This window comes from Scyliorhinus torazame, chromosome 17, assembly GCF_047496885.1.
Source record: "Scyliorhinus torazame isolate Kashiwa2021f chromosome 17, sScyTor2.1, whole genome shotgun sequence".
In the NCBI taxonomy this organism is placed as follows: domain Eukaryota; kingdom Metazoa; phylum Chordata; class Chondrichthyes; order Carcharhiniformes; family Scyliorhinidae; genus Scyliorhinus; species Scyliorhinus torazame.
In genome coordinates, this window is record NC_092723.1 from 5,640,985 (window position 1) to 5,661,611 (window position 20,627).

General features: G+C 52.1%; 1 protein-coding gene across 1 annotated transcript in view; it reads right to left on the bottom strand.

Annotated features, from left to right (window-relative positions):
- The window catches only part of LOC140393663 (acidic mammalian chitinase-like), a 93,236-nt gene that overhangs the window by 27,706 nt on the left and 44,903 nt on the right, over positions 1–20,627 (bottom strand). Inside the window, exon 7 of the mRNA XM_072479950.1 lies at positions 8,147–8,271. Within this exon, the coding sequence (XP_072336051.1) occupies positions 8,147–8,271 (125 nt within the window). The remainder of the gene's footprint in view (positions 1–8,146; positions 8,272–20,627) is intronic.

Here is a 20,627-nt window from a genome sequence, read left to right on the forward strand (position 1 = left end):
AAGGCGTGTTGTTGCAGCTACCTAAAGAATCATGTGACTGAAGCACAAAACGTGTCACGGATTGCCCAGACGAGAGCTATGGGAACTGGACCAGAAGCAGGACTGGGCCTCAATACCAAGGTGACCTTGTGGCCAAGGCGGACAAACCATTTGCACTGAAGCTGTGACCACTCACCACTGCACACAGGAAGTTTCATATAGTGTCCAAAACGTAAGGCCTGGTCTTTGGGGCAGCATCACTCAAGGGCTATTCCAACTTGGCTCAGGGGTTCTGGAATACCAGGCCCCTTGAAATGAGAGAGAAAAGAGGCCTCTTGAATTGCGATATAATTAGTAAGTTACCAGTGATATACTACATGGGACGAGATGATTCATACCACCAACAGTCTGCACTCGGAGAAGAATATCGAGAGCCATGAAGCAGGAAGTAGACAACGAGGTGCATCAGATGACAACACTGGGCGTCCTAACTCCTATAGACGAGGCCACAGGATGGGTTTCAGCAATGGTGGCTGCAGTAATGAAGGATGTCTCGGTCAGGATGTGCATCGACCTAGTGCACGTGAACAAGGTGTTGCTCTGACCTCAGCACCCTCTGGAGACAGTGGGACAGGTGACAGCAGACATGCCAAATGCTCAGGTGTTCAGCATCCGCGATGTGAAATGCGGGTTGAGGCAGATCCCATTCGATGAAGAAATTCAAAACGAACCACATCCGTGTCTCGGGTCCGTAGATTCTTCGTTTGCCCAATGGGATCTCCACTGGCAGCGAAGTCTTCCAGCGCTGCATGGAGGTAAATCCTGAGAAATCATTGTCAATGACATCCTGGTTTGGGACCGTGCTGTGCAACAACATGATTCACGTCTTCGCCTCATCCTTGGCTGAATCAGGAGGACCCTGCTGAAGTTTAATCCTGCTCAATGCAGATTCAGAGTCATCCTGTGGGTGTAACTTATTCACAGCCAATGGAATGTAGCCAGATCCAGATAATGGACCGGTTGCATGACAGATGGCCATTCTCGGAGACAAGCACATTACAGCGTCGTCCACAAACATGGTAATCATAGAATTTACAGTGCAGAAGGAGGCCATTCGGCCCATCGAGTCAGCACCAGCTCTTGGAAAGAGCACCCTACCCAAACCCACACCCCCACCATATCCCCATAACCCAGTAACCCAACCCAACACTAAGGGCAATTTTGGACACCAAGGGCAATTTAGCATGGCCAATCCACCTAACCTGCACATCTTTGGACTGTGGGAGGAAACCGGAGCACCCGGAGGAAACCCACGCACAGACGGGGAGAACGTGCAGACTCCGCAGAGACAGTGACCCAGCGGGGAATCGAACCTGGGGCTGTGAAGCAATTGTGCTAACCACTATGCTACCGTGCTGCCCTAAGGAGCTGTACTTGGCTGATGTCCTTTCCAAAGCCTTCATACCCATTACAGACCAGGCAGATCGTGAATATAGAGGTGTTGTCCTCTCGTAGAATCCAGAAACTTCAAGATACTTTACAGCAGGACCTCAGATTCAGACAACTGCACGTCATCACCATGAATGGTTGGCCAGAGTCCTCAATCGAACTTCTCCATGAGCTCCGCTCATTCTTCACTAACTGTGCCGATAGACTGATACTGTATATGTCAACAATTCATCTTCCCTACTTCTCGTTCGAGATACTGCACCCAAACGCTTCACCAGGTGAACCCTGGGTAGGAAATATCCAGATGCAGGGCCAAGGAATCACTATCCTGGCCCTCCACGTACACAGACATGGGCCGGAATTCTCTGGCCGTTGGGATTTTCAGCTCGTGCCAGCAGCTCACCCCGCCCGCGGGTTTCCCTGTGGAGGGAATGCACCAGCGGAACAGCGGCCATTCCGAACGTCGGTCGTGGCCGTTGCGCCGTTGAGCACTTCTTCCTGCGATCGGGAACATCAAGGCCTCACGACCCTCCCGACACCCGTCCCCGACCCACCCGCAGGCCACGGCCCCGGGTTTGAAAATGACTACCCTAAAATGTACAAATTGAGTGCATTAGTTGCAGGATCATGTTACCAGGTTGAATGGGATATCAATGTCCCAAGTCCCGATCAGTGGTTACCTGGAAAGTAAATAAATTGCAAAATCCTAACTATGATGTGCCTCTTTTACAAAACATATGCATGTTCTTGTGTGATGAACGGTTACTGTATTACTGTACCCTTATCATCATGTAAGGTGATGTCCCCTTTAAGACCGGGCTTGTAACCCTGGGGGACTCCGCCTCCGGCTCCGCCCACCTGGGAGCCGTATATAAGGGGCCGCCTTGTGGTCGGCACCCAGTTAACACCCGTCTCGGCACCAGGCTAGTTCTTAGCTTATTAAAGCCTTCTTTACCATTTTACTCTCTAGCGTCGTTATTGAGGGGACAACATCTTGTAAAACCGATATCATAGCAACACAGTTTCAGGCTGTGTGCTGCCATCAATCTCATGTTAATGATGCACATTCACTTTTATTTCCCTCCCTCTAGAAAAATGTCAGTTTCAAAATAAAAATAAAACACTTGGTGAAACAGTTAGAATAAAAGATATTTCCTCTTTCTTGGAAGGTGTTGGGTTTGGGGCCTAAACGCATAAACCTGGCCGACACATTCCTGCAGTGCTGAGGGATTGCTGCATTGTCGGGGGCCCTTCCTTCACATAACTTCTTAAAACAAAGTCCTGGCTGGCTTTTCATGTCATTGTGAAAAATTCCCAGCGAGTTGGCATATTTTCAGGAGAGTTCTTTGTAGGTATGTTTATAATATTGCAAACGATACGGAATGAAAATGAAATGAAATGAAAATCGGTTATTGTCACAAGTAGGCTTCAAATTAAGTTACTGTGAAAAGCCCCTAGTCGCCACATTCCGCCGCCTGCTCGGGGGGGGCTGGTCCGGGAATTGAACCATGCTGCTGGCCTGCCTTGGTCTGCTTCGAAAGCCAGCGATTTATCCCTGTGCTAAACCAGCTCCCTGAAGCAGGAGCAGCCCTTTGGATTTCGGCGGCAGCGGTGCGCAGGGGCCTTCTGGGAGGTGAGTAGTGTATTTAAAAACCTTACCTTTACAGGAGCAGCCCTTTGGATTTCGGCGGCAGCGGTGCGCAGGGGCCTTCTGGGAGGTGAGTAGTGTATTTAAAAACCTTACCTTTACAGGAGCAGCCCTTTGGATTTCGGCGGCAGCGGTGCACAGGGGCCTTCTGGGAGGTGAGTAGTGTATTTAAAAACCTTACCTTTACAGGAGCAGCCCTTTGGATTTCGGCGGCAGCGGTGCGCAGGGGCCTTCTGGGAGGTGAGTAGTGTATTTAAAAACCTTACCTTTACAGGAGCAGCCCTTTGGATTTCGGCGGCAGCGGTGCGCAGGGGCCTTCTGGGAGGTGAGTAGTGTATTTAAAAACCTTACCTTTACAGGAGCAGCCCTTTGGATTTCGGCGGCAGCGGTGCGCAGGGGCCTTCTGGGAGGTGAGTAGTGTATTTAAAAGCCTTGCCTGGTCCAGTGTCTGTTCTTCTTTTCTGTTTTATTTGTTTTTATATAAGGCGGGAACCGGAAGTTCGACCTCTGGCAAGTCCCCCCCCCCCAACCAATAAATTCTGGTGGAGAGGAAACCCGAGACACTACACGTGTAGTGTCTCCCACCCGCCCTCCTCCTCTAACCTAATAATAAGACCCATTGGTGTAAGGTAAGTGCCATATTATATTATTATATTATTAGCATTGTGCAGGTCAAGGATCGGAGGTGGAGGAGCAGTCTCTGTCAGCGAGAGAACCTGAGAACATCTCAGACACTCAGAAGGTAAGTAAGTGATTTTTACTTTTATACCTTTTTTCAAATTGTGTGTCGGGGGGAAACTGAAGTGACATCACAGAAAAGCTGTGACCTGAGTGGCTGGTTGGGATTCTAACCTAAATTTAAAAAAAAAAAAATTTGAGTATTTGGGAACTAATTAAACATAATAACTTAATTATAATTTAGAGGATATCTAAGCCAGCGATCGGAGAGTATTATAGTTAGCTATCGCATTTCTATTAGAAATCTAGTGCTAGGAAACAGATAGTTGACAGTAACTTTGCAATTTAAAAAAAAAAGTATTTAAAAACAAAAAGACAAATTTTAATTAATTGACGCAATGTCAGTTAGAGGGGTGCTGTGCTCTGACTGTGAGATGTGGCAGGTCCGGGAGGCTTCCAGCGTCCCGGATGGCTTCATCTGCAGAAAGTGTACCCAACTGCAGCTCCTCACAGACCGCATGGTTCGGTTGGAGCAGCAATTGGATGCACTTAGGAGCATGCAGGTGGCGGAAAGCGTCATAGTTCGCAGTTATGTAAATGTGGTCACACCCAAGGTGCAGGCAGAGAAATGGATGACCACCAGAAAGGGCAGGCAGTCAGTGCAGGAATCCCCTGTGGTTGTCCCCCTCTCGAACAGATATACCCCTTTGGATACTGTTGGGGGGGATAGCCTATCAGGGGAAAACAGCAGCAGCCAGAGCAGTGGCACCACGGCTGGCTCTGATGTTCAGAAGGGAGGGTCAAAGCGCAGAAGAGTAATAGTAATAGGGGACTCCATAGTCAGGGGCACAGATAGGTGCTTCTGTGGACGCGAAAGAGACTCCAGGATGGTATGTTGCCTCTCTGGTGCCAGGGTCCAGGATGTCTCCGAACGGGTAGAGGGAATCCTGAAGGGGGAGGGCAAACAGGCAGAGGTCGTTGTACATATTGGTACTAACGACATAGGCAGGAAGGGGCATGAGGTCCTGCAGCAGGAGTTCAGGGAGCTAGGCAGAAAGTTAAAAGACAGGACCTCGAGGGTTGTAATCTCGGGATTACTCCCTGTGCCACGTGCCAGTGAGGCTAGAAATAGGAAGATAGAGCAGACAAACACGTGGCTAAACAGCTGGTGTAGGAGGGAGGGTTTCCGTTATCTGGACCACTGGGAGCTCTTCCGGGGCAGGTGTGACCTGTATAAGATGGACGGGTTGCATCTAAACCGGAGAGGCATAAATATCCTGGCCGCGAGGTTTGCTAGTGTCACACGGGAGGGTTTAAACTAGTATGGCAGGGGGGTGGGCACGGGAGCAATAGGTCAGAAGGTGAGAGCATTGAGGGAGAACTAGGGAATAGGGACAGTGTGGCTCTGAGGCAGAGCAGACGGGGAGAAGTTGCTGAACACAGCGGGTCTGGTGGCCTGAAGTGCATATGTTTTAATGCAAGGAGCATTACGGGTAAGGCAGATGAACTTAGAGCTTGGATTACTACTTGGAACTATGATGTTGTTGCCATTACAGAGACCTGGTTGAGGGAAGGGCAGGATTGGCAGCTAAACGTTCCAGGATTTAGATGTTTCAGGCGGGATAGAGGGGGATGTAAAAGGGGAGGCGGAGTTGCGCTACTTGTTCGGGAGAATATCACAGCTATACTGCGAGAGGACACCTCAGAGGGCAGTGAGGCTATATGGGTAGAGATCAGGAATAAGAAGGGTGCCGTCACAATGTTGGGGGTATACTACAGGCCTCCCAACAGCCAGCGGGAGATAGAGGAGCAGATAGGTAGACAGATTTTGGAAAAGAGTAAAAACAACAGGGTTGTGGTGATGGGAGACCAACTTCCCCAATATTGACTGGGACTCACTTAGTGCCAGGGGCTTAGACGGGGCGGAGTTTGTAAGGAGCATCCAGGAGGGCTTCTTAAAACAATATGTAAACAGTCCAACTAGGGAAGGGGCGGTACTGGACCTGGTATTGGGGAATGAGCCCGGCCAGGTGGTAGATGTTTCAGTAGGGGAGCATTTTGGTAACAGTGACCACAATTCAGTAAGTTTTAAAGTACTGGTGGACAAGGATAAGAGTGGTCCGAGGATGAATGTGCTAAATTGGGGGAAGGCTAATTATAACAATATTAGGCGAGAACTGAAGAACATAGATTGGGGGCGGATGTTTGAGGGCAAATCAACATCTGACATGTGGGAGGCTTTCAAGTGTCAGTTGAAAGGAATACAGGACAGGCATGTTCCTGTGAGGAAGAAAGATAAATACGGCAATTTTCGGGAACCTTGGATGACGAGTGATATTGTAGGCCTCGTCAAAAAGAAAAAGGAGGCATTTGTCAGGGCTAAAAGGCTGGGAACAGACGAAGCCTGTGTGGCATATAAGGAAAGTAGGAAGGAACTTAAGCAAGGAGTCAGGAGGGCTAGAAGGGGTCATGAAAAGTCATTGGCAAATAGGGTTAAGGAAAATCCCAAGGCTTTTTACACGTACATAAAAAGCAAGAGGGTAGCCAGGGAAAGGGTTGGCCCACTGAAGGATAGGCAAGGGAATCTATGTGCGGAGCCAGAGGAAATGGGCGAGGTACTAAATGAATACTTTGCATCAGTATTCACCAAAGAGAAAAATTGGTAGATGTTGAGTCTGGAGAAGGGGGTGTAGATAGCCTGGGTCACATTGTGATCCAAAAAGACGAGGTGTTGGGTGTCTTAAAAAATATTAAGGTAGATAAGTCCCCAGGGCCTGATGGGATCTACCCCAGAATACTGAAGGAGGCTGGAGAGGAAATTGCTGTGGCCTTGACAGAAATCTTTGGATCCTCGCTGTCTTCAGGGGATGTCCCGGAGGACTGGAGAATAGCCAATGTTGTTCCTCTGTTTAAGAAGGGTAGCAAGGATAATCCCGGGAACTATAGGCCGGTGAGCCTTACTTCAGTGGTAGGGAAATTACTGGAGAGAATTCTTCGAGACAGGATCTACTCCCATTTGGAAGCAAATGGACGTATTAGTGAGAGGCAGCACGGTTTTGTGAAGGGGAGGTCGTGTCTCACTAACTTGATAGAGTTTTTCGAGGAGGTCACTAAGATGATTGATGCAGGTAGGGCAGTAGATGTTGTCTATATGGACTTCAGTAAGGCCTTTGACAAGGTCCCTCATGGTAGACTAGTACAAAAGGTGAAGTCACACGGGACCAGGGGTGAACTGGCAAGGTGGATACAGAACTGGCTAGGCCATAGAAGGCAGAGGGTAGCAATGGAGGGATGCTTTTCTAATTGGAGGGCTGTGACCAGTGGTGTTCCACAGGGATCAGTGTTGGGACCTTTGCTGTTTGTAGTATATATAAATGATTTGGAGGAAAATGTAACTGGTCTGATTAGTAAGTTTGCAGACGACACAAAGGTTGGTGGAATTGCGGATAGCGATGAGGACTGTCTGAGGATACAGCAGGATTTAGATTGTCTGGAGACTTGGGCGGAGAGATGGCAGATGGAGTTTAATCCGGACAAATGTGAGGTAATGCATTTTGGAAGGTCTAATGCAGTTAGGGAATATACAGTGAATGGTAGAACCCTCAAGAGTATTGAAAGTCAAAGAGATCTTGGAGTACAGGTCCACAGGTCATTGAAAGGGGCAACACAGGCGGAGAAGGTAGTCAAGAAGGCATACGGCATGCTTGCCTTCATTGGCCGGGGCATTGAGTATAAGAATTGGCAAGTCATGTTGCAGCTGTATAGAACCTTAGTTAGGCCACACTTGGAGTATAGTGTTCAATTCTGGTCGCCACACTACCAGAAGGATGTGGAGGCTTTAGAGAGGGTGCAGAAGAGATTTACCAGAATGTTGCCTGGTATGGAGGGCATAAGCTATGAGGAGCGATTGAATAAACTCGGTTTGTTCTCACTGGAACGAAGGAGGTTGAGGGGCGACCTGATAGAGGTATACAAAATTATGAGGGGCATAGACAGAATGGATAGTCAGAGGCTTTTCCCCAGGGGAGAGGGGTCAATTACTAGGGGGCATAGGTTTAAGGTGAGAGGGGCAAGGTTTAGAGTAGATGTACGAGGCAAGTTTTTTACGCAGAGGGTAGTGGGTGCCTGGAACTCGCTACCGGAGGAGGTAGTGGAAGCAGGGACGATAGGGACATTTAAGGGGCATCTTGACAAATATATGAGTAGGATGGGAATAGAAGGATACGGACCCAGAAAGTGTAGAAGATTGTAGTTTAGTCGGGCAGTATGGTCGGCACGGGCTTGGAGGGCCGAAGGGTCTGTTCCTGTGCTGTACATTTCTTTGTTCTTTGTTCTGAATGGGAGCTTTATCCAAAGGTTGTAAATATCAATCTAACTCTCAGTTGTACTCACTTTGAAACCTCAGCTATCTCATATCCAGCATCAATATCCTTTTTATTGGCAGCGACTGGAGCTGTAAGCAGCAGTCTGTCCTTCCCAGAAGTCTGTGCTTCTGCTATAAAGGCCTCCATCAATTCCTGTAATGGATGAGTAATTGTTAATGATAATAAACATGCTTTGGAATGTAATACCTGTAGTCACAGCTCCAATTGATATTCAACTGTAATGATGCACTGCCACAGACTTCATCCGTAAACATAAACGGTGTTTATTATTTAAGAATTGTACAGCAGCCACATGGCGGCATCTCGCTCCTGACAAGTTTCCTGCTTAAAGGACTCCACCCGCTGGACTGATTACCCACTCTAAGACCTAATCGGTCACCCAAGCCAGTTGACCCTTTCCTGCTTTGCTGACCTTAAAGAGACAATCACCAAATCCATCCCCCTTCAACTCCTACATACAATCTTCAGTAGCTAAGCTGCTCAATTCTAAATTCTTTTTTTCCAATTAAGAGGCGTGGCCAATCCAACCACCCACATATCTTTGATATGATGTATATATTGTATATATAGGATGTTGATATCGGTGCTTTACGGTAAGGCCGCTGTACTACAGGTGCGGGGGTAGATCCCTGCCTGCTGGCTCCGCCCAGTAGGCGGAGTATAAATATGTGTGCTCCCAGTACAGCAGCCATTTCGTAAGCTGCTGTAGGAGGCCACACATCTCAGTGTAATAAAGCCTCGATTACATCCTACTCTCGCCTTTGTGTAATTGATCAGAAGATGGACCTCCGCATCGAGCCGGATCGCCTGCAGCTGCATCCGCAAGCAGACAACGCCAACAAGGACTTCCAACATTGGCGAGCCTTGAAGCGTACATCGGGTCTGCGGCAGACAAAATTCCAGAAGCTCAGAAGCTCCAGATCCTTTACACGCGGCTGAGCTCCAACGTCTTTCCACTTGTCCAGGACGCGCCGACCTACGCAGAGGCCATGGCGCTACTGAAGGAAAACCAAGGTCAGCGGACGAACACACTCTACGCCAGGCACCTCCTCTCCACGCGGCATCAACTTCCTGGTGAGTCGGTGGAAGATTTCTGGCGTGCCCTGCTCCCCCTAGTTAGAGACTGTGACTGCCAGGCCGTTTCGGCCACGGAACACTCGAATTTGCTAATGAGAGACGCATTTGTTACGGGCATAGGGTCTGACTACATCCGCCAGCGCCTCTTAGAGGGGGCCACGCTCAACCTCGCGGCGACCAGAAAACTAGCGCTTTCGCTTATGGTCGCATCACGCTACATTCAGGCCTCTGCCCCGACCGCGCGGCCCACCCCCCCTGTGCATCGTGGACTCCGCAGACGGCCGCCCCATTGTGGACCCCATCAGCGACCGCTCTCAGCCAATCCCACGCCTGTGCCGCGCGGCAGCCAACCAACCCCGGGGGACCCAAATACTACTTCTGTGGGCAGTCAAAACACCCCCGACAGCGCTGCCTGGCGCGGAGCGCCCTCTGCAAGGCCTGTGGCAAGAAGGGACATTTTGCTGCAGTGTGCCAGGCCCACTCAATCGCGCTATTGTCCCGGAACCCCCCATGTGCAACCAGTGGGCGCCGCCACCTTCCCCTCCCTGGACCTCGTGCAGCCCGTGGGCGCCGCCATCTTGTTCCTCCCAGGACCAACGGGCGCCGCCATCTTGCTTCCCCCACGACACGTGCGGCCCGTGGCCGCCGCCATCTTACCCGACTCAGGAACCATGCCCGTCGGGCACCTCATCCGGCCGCTCATCGCCCGCAACCGCCAACGACCAGCCACGTCTCGCCTCGGTCACGATTGACCAGTCTCGACCACACAACCTCGCGACTGCTTCAACTAAAGTGAAGGTCAACGGGCACGAGATCTCCTGCCTGCTGGACTCCGGGAGCACTGAGAGCTTCATTCACCCCGATACGGTAAGGCGCTGCTCCCTCGCGGTACACCCCGCTAACCAGAGAATCTCCCTGGCCTCTGGGTCCCACTCCGTGGTGATCCGGGGGTACTTCATCGCCACTCTCACCGTCCAGGGCGTGGAGTTCAGCGGCTTCCGGCTTTACGTCCTCCCCAACCTCTGCGCTGCCTTGCTACTCGACCTGGACTTCCAGTGCAACCACCAGAGCCTAACCCTTAAATTTGGCGGGCCCCTACCACCCCTTACTATGTGCGGCCTCGTGACCCTTAAGGTCGACCCACCTTCCCTTTTTGCAAACCTAACCCCGGATTGAAAACCCGTCGCCACCAGGAGCAGACGGTACAGCGCCCAGGACAGGACCTTCATCAGGTCTGAGGTCCAGCGGCTGCTTCGGGAAGGCATCATCGAGGCCAGCAACAGCCCCTGGAGAGCCCAAGAGGTAGTGGTCAAAACTGGGGAGAAAAACAGGATGGTCATTGACTACAGTCAGACCATCAATCGGTACACGCAGCTCGACGCGTACCCCCTCCCACGCATATCTGATATGGTCAATCAGATTGCACAGTATCGGGTCTTCTCAAATGTGGACCTGAAATCTGCCTACCACCAGCTCCCCATCCGCAAGGTGGACCGCCCATACACTGCGTTTGAAGCAGACAGCCGCCTTTACCACTTTCTTAGGGTTCCCTTCTGCGTCACCAATGGGATCTCGGTCTTCCAACGGGAGATGGACCGAATGGTTGACCGGTACGGGCTGCGGGCCACTTTCCCGTACCTGGACAATGTCACCATCTGCAACCACGATCAGCAGGACCATGACGCCAACTTTGCCAAATTTCTCTACAACGCCACTCTCCTCAACCTCACGTATAACAAGGAGAAGTGCGTGTTCAGCATGAACTGCTTAGCCATCCGCCGCGGCTATGTGGTCCACAACGGAGTTCTGGGGCCCGACCCCGATCGCATGCGCCCCCTCATGGAACTCCCCCACTGCCCCAAAGCCCTCAAACGTTGCCTGGGGTTCTTTCCGTATTACGCCCAGTGGGTACCAAACTATGCGGCCAAGACCCGCCCATTCATTCAATCCACCGCTTTCCCACTGACGACCGAGGCTCAACAGGCCTTTAACCGTATCAAGGCCGACATCGCCAAGGCCGCGATGCACGCGGTCGACGAGACGCTCCCCTTCCAAGTCGAGAGCGATGCATCAGACGTCGCTCTGGCCACCGCCCTCAACCAGGCAGGCAGGCCCGTGGCATTCTTTTCCCGCACCCTCCATGCCTCCGAAATTCTGCACTCCTCCGTCGAAAAAAAGATCCAAGCCATCGTTGAAGCTGTGCGGCATTGGAGGCATTACCTGGCCAGCAGGAGATTCGCTCTCCTCACTGACCAACGGTCGGTTGCCTTCATGTTTAATAACACACAACGGGGCAAGATCAAATACGATAAGATCTTGAGGTGGAGGATCGAGCTCTCCACCTACAATTACGAGATTTTCTATCGCCCCAGTAAGCTCAAAAAGCCCCCCGATGCTACCCCGAGGTACGTGTGCCAGCGCACAAGTGGACCGACTCCGATCCTGCACGACAACCTCTATCACCCAAGGGTCACATGTTTTTACCATTTCATCAAGGCCCGCAACCTGCCCTACTCCATCGAGAAAGTCAGGGCGATCACCAGAGACTGCCAGGTCTGCGCGGAGTATAAACCGCACTTCTACCGGCCAGACCGTGCGCGCCTGGTGAAGGCCTCCCACCCCATTGAACGCCTCAGCGTGGACTTCAAAGGGCCCCTCCCCTCCACCGATCGCAACACGTACTTTCTCAGTGTGGTCGATGAATATTCCCAATTCCCCTTCGCCGTCCCATGCCCCGACATGGCGTCTGCCACCATCATCAAAGCCCTCAACACCATCTTCACTCTGTTCGGTTTCCCCGCCTACGTCCACAGCGACCGGGGATCCTCATTCATGAGCGATGAGCTGCGCCAGTACCTGCTCAACAGGGGCATTGCCTCGAGCAGGACGACCAGCTACAACCCCAGGGGAAACGGGCAGGTGGAGAGGGAGAATGGGACGGTCTGGTGGGCCGTCCAGCTGGCCCATCCGGTCCAGAAATCTCCCGTCCTCCCGCTGGCAGGAGGTCCTCCCCGACGCACTTCACTCCATTCGGTCGCTCCTGTGCACCGTGACTAATGAAACCCCCCATGAACGTCTCTTCGCCTTCCCCAGGAAGTCCACCTCCGGGGTTTCACTCCCGACATGGCTGGCAGCTCCAGGACCCGTTCTCCTCCGTGGGCACGTTCGACTGCACAAGGCGGACCCGTTGGTTGAGAGGGTACAGCTACTTCAGCCCCCCCCCCCACCCCCCCCCCCCCCCCCCACCCCACCCGGCGCACCCCACTGCAGCCCTCGCTCTGGGACAATCCGTCCTCCCCTTGCTCACACCCGGGGATGAAGAGGATGTCGACACGCTCCCGGAGTCACCGAAGACCAAGCCGCCTCCGTAGTCGCCACCAGCACGGCGGCGCTCTCAACGACAGATCAAGGCACCGGGCCGCCTGAATTTGTAATATTATCTGTACTTTTAAAACACAACTTTCTGTATATAGTTCTCCACCACCCCCGCCGGCTCATTTTTTAACAGGGGGTGAATGTGGGAGTCACCACTGATGTATATATTGTATATATAGGATGTTGATATAGGTGCTTTAAGGTAAGGCCCCTATACTACAGGTGCGGGGGTAGATCCCTGCCTGCTGGCTCCGCCCAGTAGGCGGAGTATAAATATGTGTGCTCCCAGTACAGCAGCCATTTTGTCAGCTGCTGTAAGAGGCCACACACCTCAGTGTAATGATGCCTCGATTACATCCTACTCTCGTCTTTGTGTAATTGGTCGTGATTCAGGGGAGAAGACCCACACAGACATGGGGAGAACGTGGAAACTCCGCATGGACAGTGACCCAGGGCCGGGATCGAACCCTGGTCCTTGGTGCCATGAGCCAGCAGTTCAAACCACTGCACCACCGTGCTGCCCCTATTCATTCCTACATTCTAACTGAACATTATATACCTGAGTTGGACAATTATAAATCAAGTCTTTGAGGGGTTTTTCATTTCATGTAGAGCAGCGTAACTCTGCCGTCTGAGATTCTTCCACAGGATCGACATTAACAGACACTGCAATAACGGGTAACCTATCTGGCACAGGTAGTTGATCACAATTTGCTTCCACAGGGACATCAGTTACGTCGATAACAGGTCGATCAGGCACTCCGGTGTTTACGGGTTCGGTAACATTTCCTGATGGCAACTGATTGCTGGGGCGTCCCTCTGCTCCACAAGTGATCCACGTGTTTATGAACAATCCATACCTCCATGCCTTCCGGGTACAACAGGGGTCGGTCTCAGGGGCAATAATTCTGGGGATCTAACTTGATCCACTACTGAACTTAATATGGAGTTTTTAATGTTCCAGTGGTGACAGCTGATGGATAAGATCTTGAGGCTTGTGTGTTCAAACATAAACACTTTTATTGGCAGGCTTTGTCCGGTTCCAAGTGCTGTTCCATTCTGGCTTGCACCTTACCGAATTCTGTCCTACACTATTCTCTGACCATGCGACTACATATATCACTCTGTGGACAGTGCCACTCTCCAGTTGCATGCTGACTCTTGCTCTGCAGAGCATCTTACATTATAATGTCTACAGACACATATCATCACAATACAACAACGTTTTCTATCCTGCCAGTCCTTTCACACCTGGTCTGTTATGCGTGAAGGAATGGTCATGGTTCTCTGTTTCTAGTATTTAGTGTAAGGATCCTCCTGTTTAATCACTGTCAGTTCACTTTTTCTCATTTAGTTTCGGTATTCCATTTTTAATCACTGCATATTTCATAGAATCATTATCATAGAATCCCTACAGTTCAGCCGGGGCCATTCTTTTAAAAGTATTTAATTTCTGAATTTCTTTCGAGGGGAGTCCATCATTTCTTGCTGGACATACTCATTTCACAAACGCAACCTTCATTTCTCCTTGTCCTAACTTCAGCCAATCACTTTTGGCTGCATTGTTGGTCATGTCTGTCTGCGATAAAGTGTTGACCGGCTTCCATTCTGCAATTCACTCATTGTCCTTCTTTGTGGGGTCTACCGATATCCTCCTTCTCCGATCATTCAATGCTCTCCTTCTGCGTCTCTCATGGCCCTTTTGGCTTCTTTAATTGCCCTCCTTCTGGGGTCTTCTTTTGCCACTATCTGATGTCTTCCACTGCCCCCTATCTAAGGTCTTCTGTTGCCTCTGCCTTGTGGTCTTTATTGCTTATGGACCTTTAATTGCGATTTTCCCTCAACATGGGGTCTTCTCAGTTTCGCTGTCCATAGCCATTTGCTTCTTCTTGTGGTTGTCGCGTTAACTGTATTACAACTAGTTTCCTCAGGAAACTAAGGAAATTCGGCATGTCCACATTGACTCTTACCAACTTGTGGTAGTATGCATTAGGGGTCATGTGGGACTGTGAAGCCGTGATGTAATTGGCTGACAGATCCCGGGTCCTGGTTGGACGTTGACCTCTAGCTCCGCCCTGAAGGCGGAGTATAAGTACCAGGAGTCCTCCCCCGCAGGCAGTCTACTACTGAACTGCGGGGGAACAGTCACGCTTAATAAAGCCTCATCGACTTCACTCTATTCGTCTCTCGGAGTCTTTGTGCGCTACAATTTATTAAGCGTGACTAAAGGACTATGGAGCTCAGGATCATTCCGGAATGCCTGAGGATCAGCCCCCACGCAGTGAACGCAGCAGCAGCTTTCAAGCACTGGCAGACTTGTTTCGAGGCCTACCTCAGAACGGCCACCGGCCGGGTCACAGAAGACCAAAAACTACAGGTCCTGCACTCGAGGTTAAGCACGAAGATTTTCTCCCTCATCGAAGACGCAGAGGATTTCCAGACGGCGTTCGCAGCACTAAAAAGTCTCTATGTTCGCCCAGTAAACAAGATCTACGCTCGCTATCAACTCGCAACGAGACGGCAAAGTCCCGGAGAATCGATAGATGAATTCTACGCCGCGCTACTAATTTTGGGACGGGCCTGCAGCTGCCCGCCAGTGAACGCAAATGAACACACGGACATGTTAATGCGCGATGCTTTTGTGGCAGGTATGAACTCCTCCCAAATCCGCCAAAGACTTCTAGAAAAAGAGTCGCTAGGACTCTCAGAGGCACGGGCCCTAGCAGCCTCCCTAGACGTGGCCGCGCGAAATACCCGCGCCTACGGCCCCGACCGCGCGGCAGCCCATTGGGCTCCGTACGCACCCGTAGCGACAAACCCACCCCCCCCCCCCCCCCGGACACCCCACAGGCTTGCGCGGTTCAAACGCCAAGCCGCACCGGGGGAGCCCGCTGCTATTTCTGCGGCCAGGCGAAACACCCCCGGCAGCGCTGCCCGGCCCGCGCAGTGATCTGTAAGAGCTGCGGGAAAGAGGGCCATTTCGCGGCTGTGTGCCGGTCCCGCGAGGTCGCCGCTGTCCCGGGAGAACAGGGAGCCCTGCACGCCGTTTACGCTCCCCAACCCCCCCAGCGCCCCATGTATGACCCGCCAGCGCTACCACTCTGGGTCCCGACCACCGCTCTCCCCGGAGAACAGGGAGCCCTGCACGCCGTTTACGCTCCCCAACCCCCCCCCACCCCCCGCGCCCCATGTATGACCCGCCGGCGCTACCACTTTGGGTCCCGGCCACCGCTGTCCCCAGAGAAGAGGGAGCCCTGCGCGTTCCTAACGCTCCCCAACCCCCCCAGGGCCCCATGTGCGACCCGCAGGTGCCGCCATTTTGGGTCCCGGCCACCACGAGGGGAGGAAGGGCGCCGCCATCTTGGACCACCCCAGACCTGTGCGACGCATGGGGCGGCCATTTTGTCCACCCCCGCCGCCATCTTGTGACCCCCCAGCCATGTGCGATGCATTGGGGCAGCCATCATGTTCATCCCCGACGCCATCTTGGACGGCAACAACGGACCCCAGTGTCGACGGCTCCACGGGGTTCAAAGAAGATGCTCAACCATTACAACCACGTCTGGCTTCAATGACGCTGGACCAAGCACGGCCCCGGACGCTCCAGACGACGACGACAATGGTGCTGATAAATGGGCACGAGACACCATGCCTGGTCGACTCCGGGAGCACGGAGAGCTTTATCCACCCCGACACGGTAAGACGCTGTTCTTTGACCATCCGTCCCAGCGCACAAAAGATTCCCCTAGCTGCAGGATCCCACTCCGTACAGATCAAAGGCTTCTGCATAGTTACCCTAACAGTGCAAGGGAGGGAGTTCAAAAACTACAGGCTCTACGTCCTTCCCCAACTCTGCGCCCCCACATTACTGGGATTAGACTTCCAGTGCAATCTACAGAGCCTAACCTTCAAATTCAGCGGCCCAATACCCCCACTCACTATCTGCGGCCTTGCAACCCTCAAGGTGCAACCCCCATCCTTGTTTGCAAACCTCACCCCGGATTGCAAACCCGTCGCCACTAGGAGCAGACGGTACAGCGCCCAGGACCGGACCTTCATTCGGTCCGAAGTCCAGCGGCTACTAAAGGAAGGCATAATCCAGGCCAGCAATAGTCCCTGGAGAGCACAGGTGGTAGTAGTAAAGACAGGGGAGAAGCAAAGGATGGTCATAGACTATAGCCAGACCATCAACAGGTACACACAACTAGACGCGTACCCTCTCCCCCGCATATCCGACATGGTCAATCGGATTGCCCAATATAAGGTCTTCTCCACCGTGGACCTCAAGTCCGCCTACCATCAGCTCCCCATCCGCCCAAGTGACCGCAAGTACACAGCCTTCGAGGCAGACGGGCGGTTATACCATTTCCTAAGGGTCCCATTTGGCGTCACAAACGGGGTCTCGGTCTTCCAACGAGAGATGGACCGAATGGTTGATCAACACGGGTTACGGGCCACGTTCCCGTATCTCAACAATGTAACCATCTGCGGCCACGATCAGCAGGACCACGACGCCAACCTCCAAAAATTCCTCCAGACCGCTAAAGCCTTGAACCTCACGTACAACGAGGACAAGTGCGTTTTTAGCACCAACCGGCTAGCCATCCTGGGCTACGTAGTGCGCAATGGGATAATAGGCCCCGACCCCGAACGTATGCGCGCTCTCATGGAATTTCCCCTCCCGCACTGCTCAAAAGCCCTAAAACGCTGCCTGGGGTTCTTTTCATACTACGCCCAGTGGGTCCCCCAGTACGCAGACAAGGCCCGCCCCCTAATACAGACCACGACCTTCCCTCTGTCGACAGAGGCTTGCCAGGCCTTCAGCCGCATCAAAGCGGATATCGCAAAGGCCACGATGCGCGCCATCGACGAGTCCCTCCCCTTCCAGGTCGAGAGCGACGCCACCGATGTAGCTCTAGCGGCCACCCTTAACCAAGCGGGCAGACCCGTGGCCTTTTTCTCCCGAACCCTCCACGCTTCAGAAATCCGCCACTCCTCAGTGGAAAAGGAAGCCCAAGCCATAGTGGAAGCGGTGCGACATTGGAGGCATTACCTGGCCGGCAGGAGATTCACTCTCCTCACGGACCAACGGTCGGTAGCCTTCATGTTCGATAATGCACAGCGGGGCAAAATCAAAAACGACAAGATCTTAAGGTGGAGGATCGAGCTCTCCACCTTCAACTACGAGATCTTGTATCGTCCCGGAAAGCTGAACGAGCCGTCTGATGCCCTATCCCGCGGCACATGGGCCAACGCACAAATTAACCGCCTCCAAACCCTCCACGAGGACCTCTGCCACCCGGGGGTCACTCGGTTCTACCACTTTATTAAGTCCCGCAACCTCCCATACTCTTTAGAGGAGGTCCGTACAGACACAAGGAACTGCCACATCTGCGCAGAGTGCAAACCGCATTTTTTCAGGCCGGATGGTGCGCACCTGATTAAGGCTTCCCGCCCCTTTGAACGCCTTAGTCTGGATTTCAAAGGACCCCTCCCCTCCACCGACCGCAACATATACTTCCTTAATGTGGTGGACGAGTACTCCCGCTTCCCATTCGCCATCCCCTGCTCTGACATGACCGCGGCCACAGTCATTAAAGCCCTGAACACCATATTCACACTGTTCGGTTGCCCCGCATACGTCCACAGCGACAGGGGGTCCTCCTTCATGTGTGACGAGCTGCGCCAGTTCCTGCTCAGCAATGGTATAGCCTCGAGCAGGACGACCAGCTACAACCCCCGGGGGAACGGGCAAGTAGAGAGGGAGAACGGCACGGTCTGGAAGACCGTCCTACTGGCCCTACGGTCCAGGGACCTCCCAGTTTCACGGTGGCAGGAGGTCCTCCCGGACGCCCTCCACTCCATCCGGTCACTACTCTGTACTAGCACTAACCAAACGCCTCATGAGCGCCTCCTTGTCTTCCCCAGGAAGTCCTCCTCTGGAACGTCGCTGCCGACCTGGCTGGCGGCCCCAGGACCCATCTGGCTCCGAAAACATGTGCGGGCGCACAAGTCGGACCTGTTGGCCGAAAGGGTTCACCTCCTTCACGCGAACCCGCAGTACGCTTACGTGGAGTACCCCGACGGCCGACAGGACACGGTCTCCCTGCGAGATCTGGCGCCCGCCAGCAACACACACACCCCCCCGACACCAATCACCCCCTTCCTGCCACCGCCGCACCCCGCGACCGCCCCCTTCCCAGGAGGATCGGTCCTCCTCCCAGGCCCGACCAGGAGTGAAGCCCAAGCTGAAACCGTAAGGCCCCCGGAGACGACAACACCGGAACAAGCACCACCACCACCACTGGGGCCGAGGCGATCGACACGGACGACCAGACCGCCCGACCGACTCGTGGCGTCGATCTAACACTACAATATGTGGACTTTTAACGAGAACATTTTGTCTTTTTTTTCCTGACGATTACTGTAAATAGTTCGAAACAAAAAAAAACCTTGTACATACTGTAATAACATGCGAAAGTTTTCCTCCCAGGCCCAGCCTTGTAAACCCTTACCACCATGCGAAGCATCACCCCGCCGGGTTCATTTTTAACAAGGGGTGAATGTGGTAGTATGCATTAGGGGTCATGTGGGACTGTGAAGCCGTGATGTCATTGGCTGACAGATCCCGGGTCCTGGTTGGACATTGACCTCTAGCTCCGCCCTGAAGGCGGAGTATAAGTACCAGGTGTCCTCCCCCGCAGGCAGTCTACTACTGAACTGCGGGGGAACAGTCACGCTTAATAAAGCCTCATCGACTTCACTCTATTCGTCTCTCGGAGTCTTTGTGCGCTACACAACTTTTACAGATGCACCATAGAAAGCATCCTATCTGGCAGCATCACAACCTGGTATGGCAACTGCTCGGCCCAGGACCACAAGAAACTTCAGAGAGGCGTGAACACCGCCCAGTCCATCACACAAACCTGCCTCCCATCCATTGACTCCATCTACACCTCCCGCTGCCTGGGGAAAGCGGGCAGTATAATCAAAGATCCCTCCCACCCGGCTTACTCACTCTTCCAACTTCTTCCATCGGGCAGGAGATACAGAAGTCTGAGAACACGCACGAACAGACTCAAAAACAGCTTCTTCCCCGCTGTTACCAGACTCCTAAATGACCCCCTTATGGACTGATTTCATTAACACTACACCCTGTCTGCTTCATCCATGCCAGTGCTTATGTAGTTACATTGTATATTTTGTGTTGCCCTATTATGTGTTTTCTTTTATTCCCTTTTCTTCCCATGTACTTAATGATCTGTTGAGCTGCTCGCAGAAAAATACTTTTCACTGTACCTCGGTACACGTGACAATAAACAAATCCAATCCAATCCAATCCGATCCAACTTTCAATGTATGACCACTTTGAGGGTTTTACTCCATTAAAACTGCCATTTTCTTTCACCCTTACACTCAGCAGTTTTCAGCATTTTCTTTGTGTCCCTCCTGCACGTTTGGAGTTTTCCACAAACCTGGCTGCTCTTTTCTGAACTTTTAAAATGTCTGCTGTTATTAATGGAAAGTCACTTCAATATCTGCAGTTTCCCTTTCTCCCGTCTAAAGAGTCATTTTATTCCTTTGAAGGTGCTGGTGTGTTTTATTTCTCTTGCACTCGGAGAATCGGCGCTCCAAACTTGTTAATTTTTTTAAACTTGAGAACTTCTCTTCTGGACTGCCGCCGACCAGTGCAGTGATTGTTTCCATGGAGCCCCCACAGGCTCTGATCTGATCCTGCACATCGGGAGCTTGTCAGTTTCAGCTTCTTCTTTTTCCTGTGCTTCAGGACACCGCCCTGAAGCTCATTGGGGCATGTTTTATACTTAAAGCACTGCTTCCTGTGTGCTCTTTTCTCAAAACAACTTTGCAGAAATTCTTCTGTTTTTTTTAAATTTAAGTTCTATTTTTAAAAACTTGGAGCCACAGCTCTTAGTTCTCAGGGTTATTTCTTCTTGATTTAGTTTCCAGATGCTGTTCTGAACATTTGATCTGCTGACCAATTCATGTTTTCCTGCATCTCCACTGCACTGAGCCTC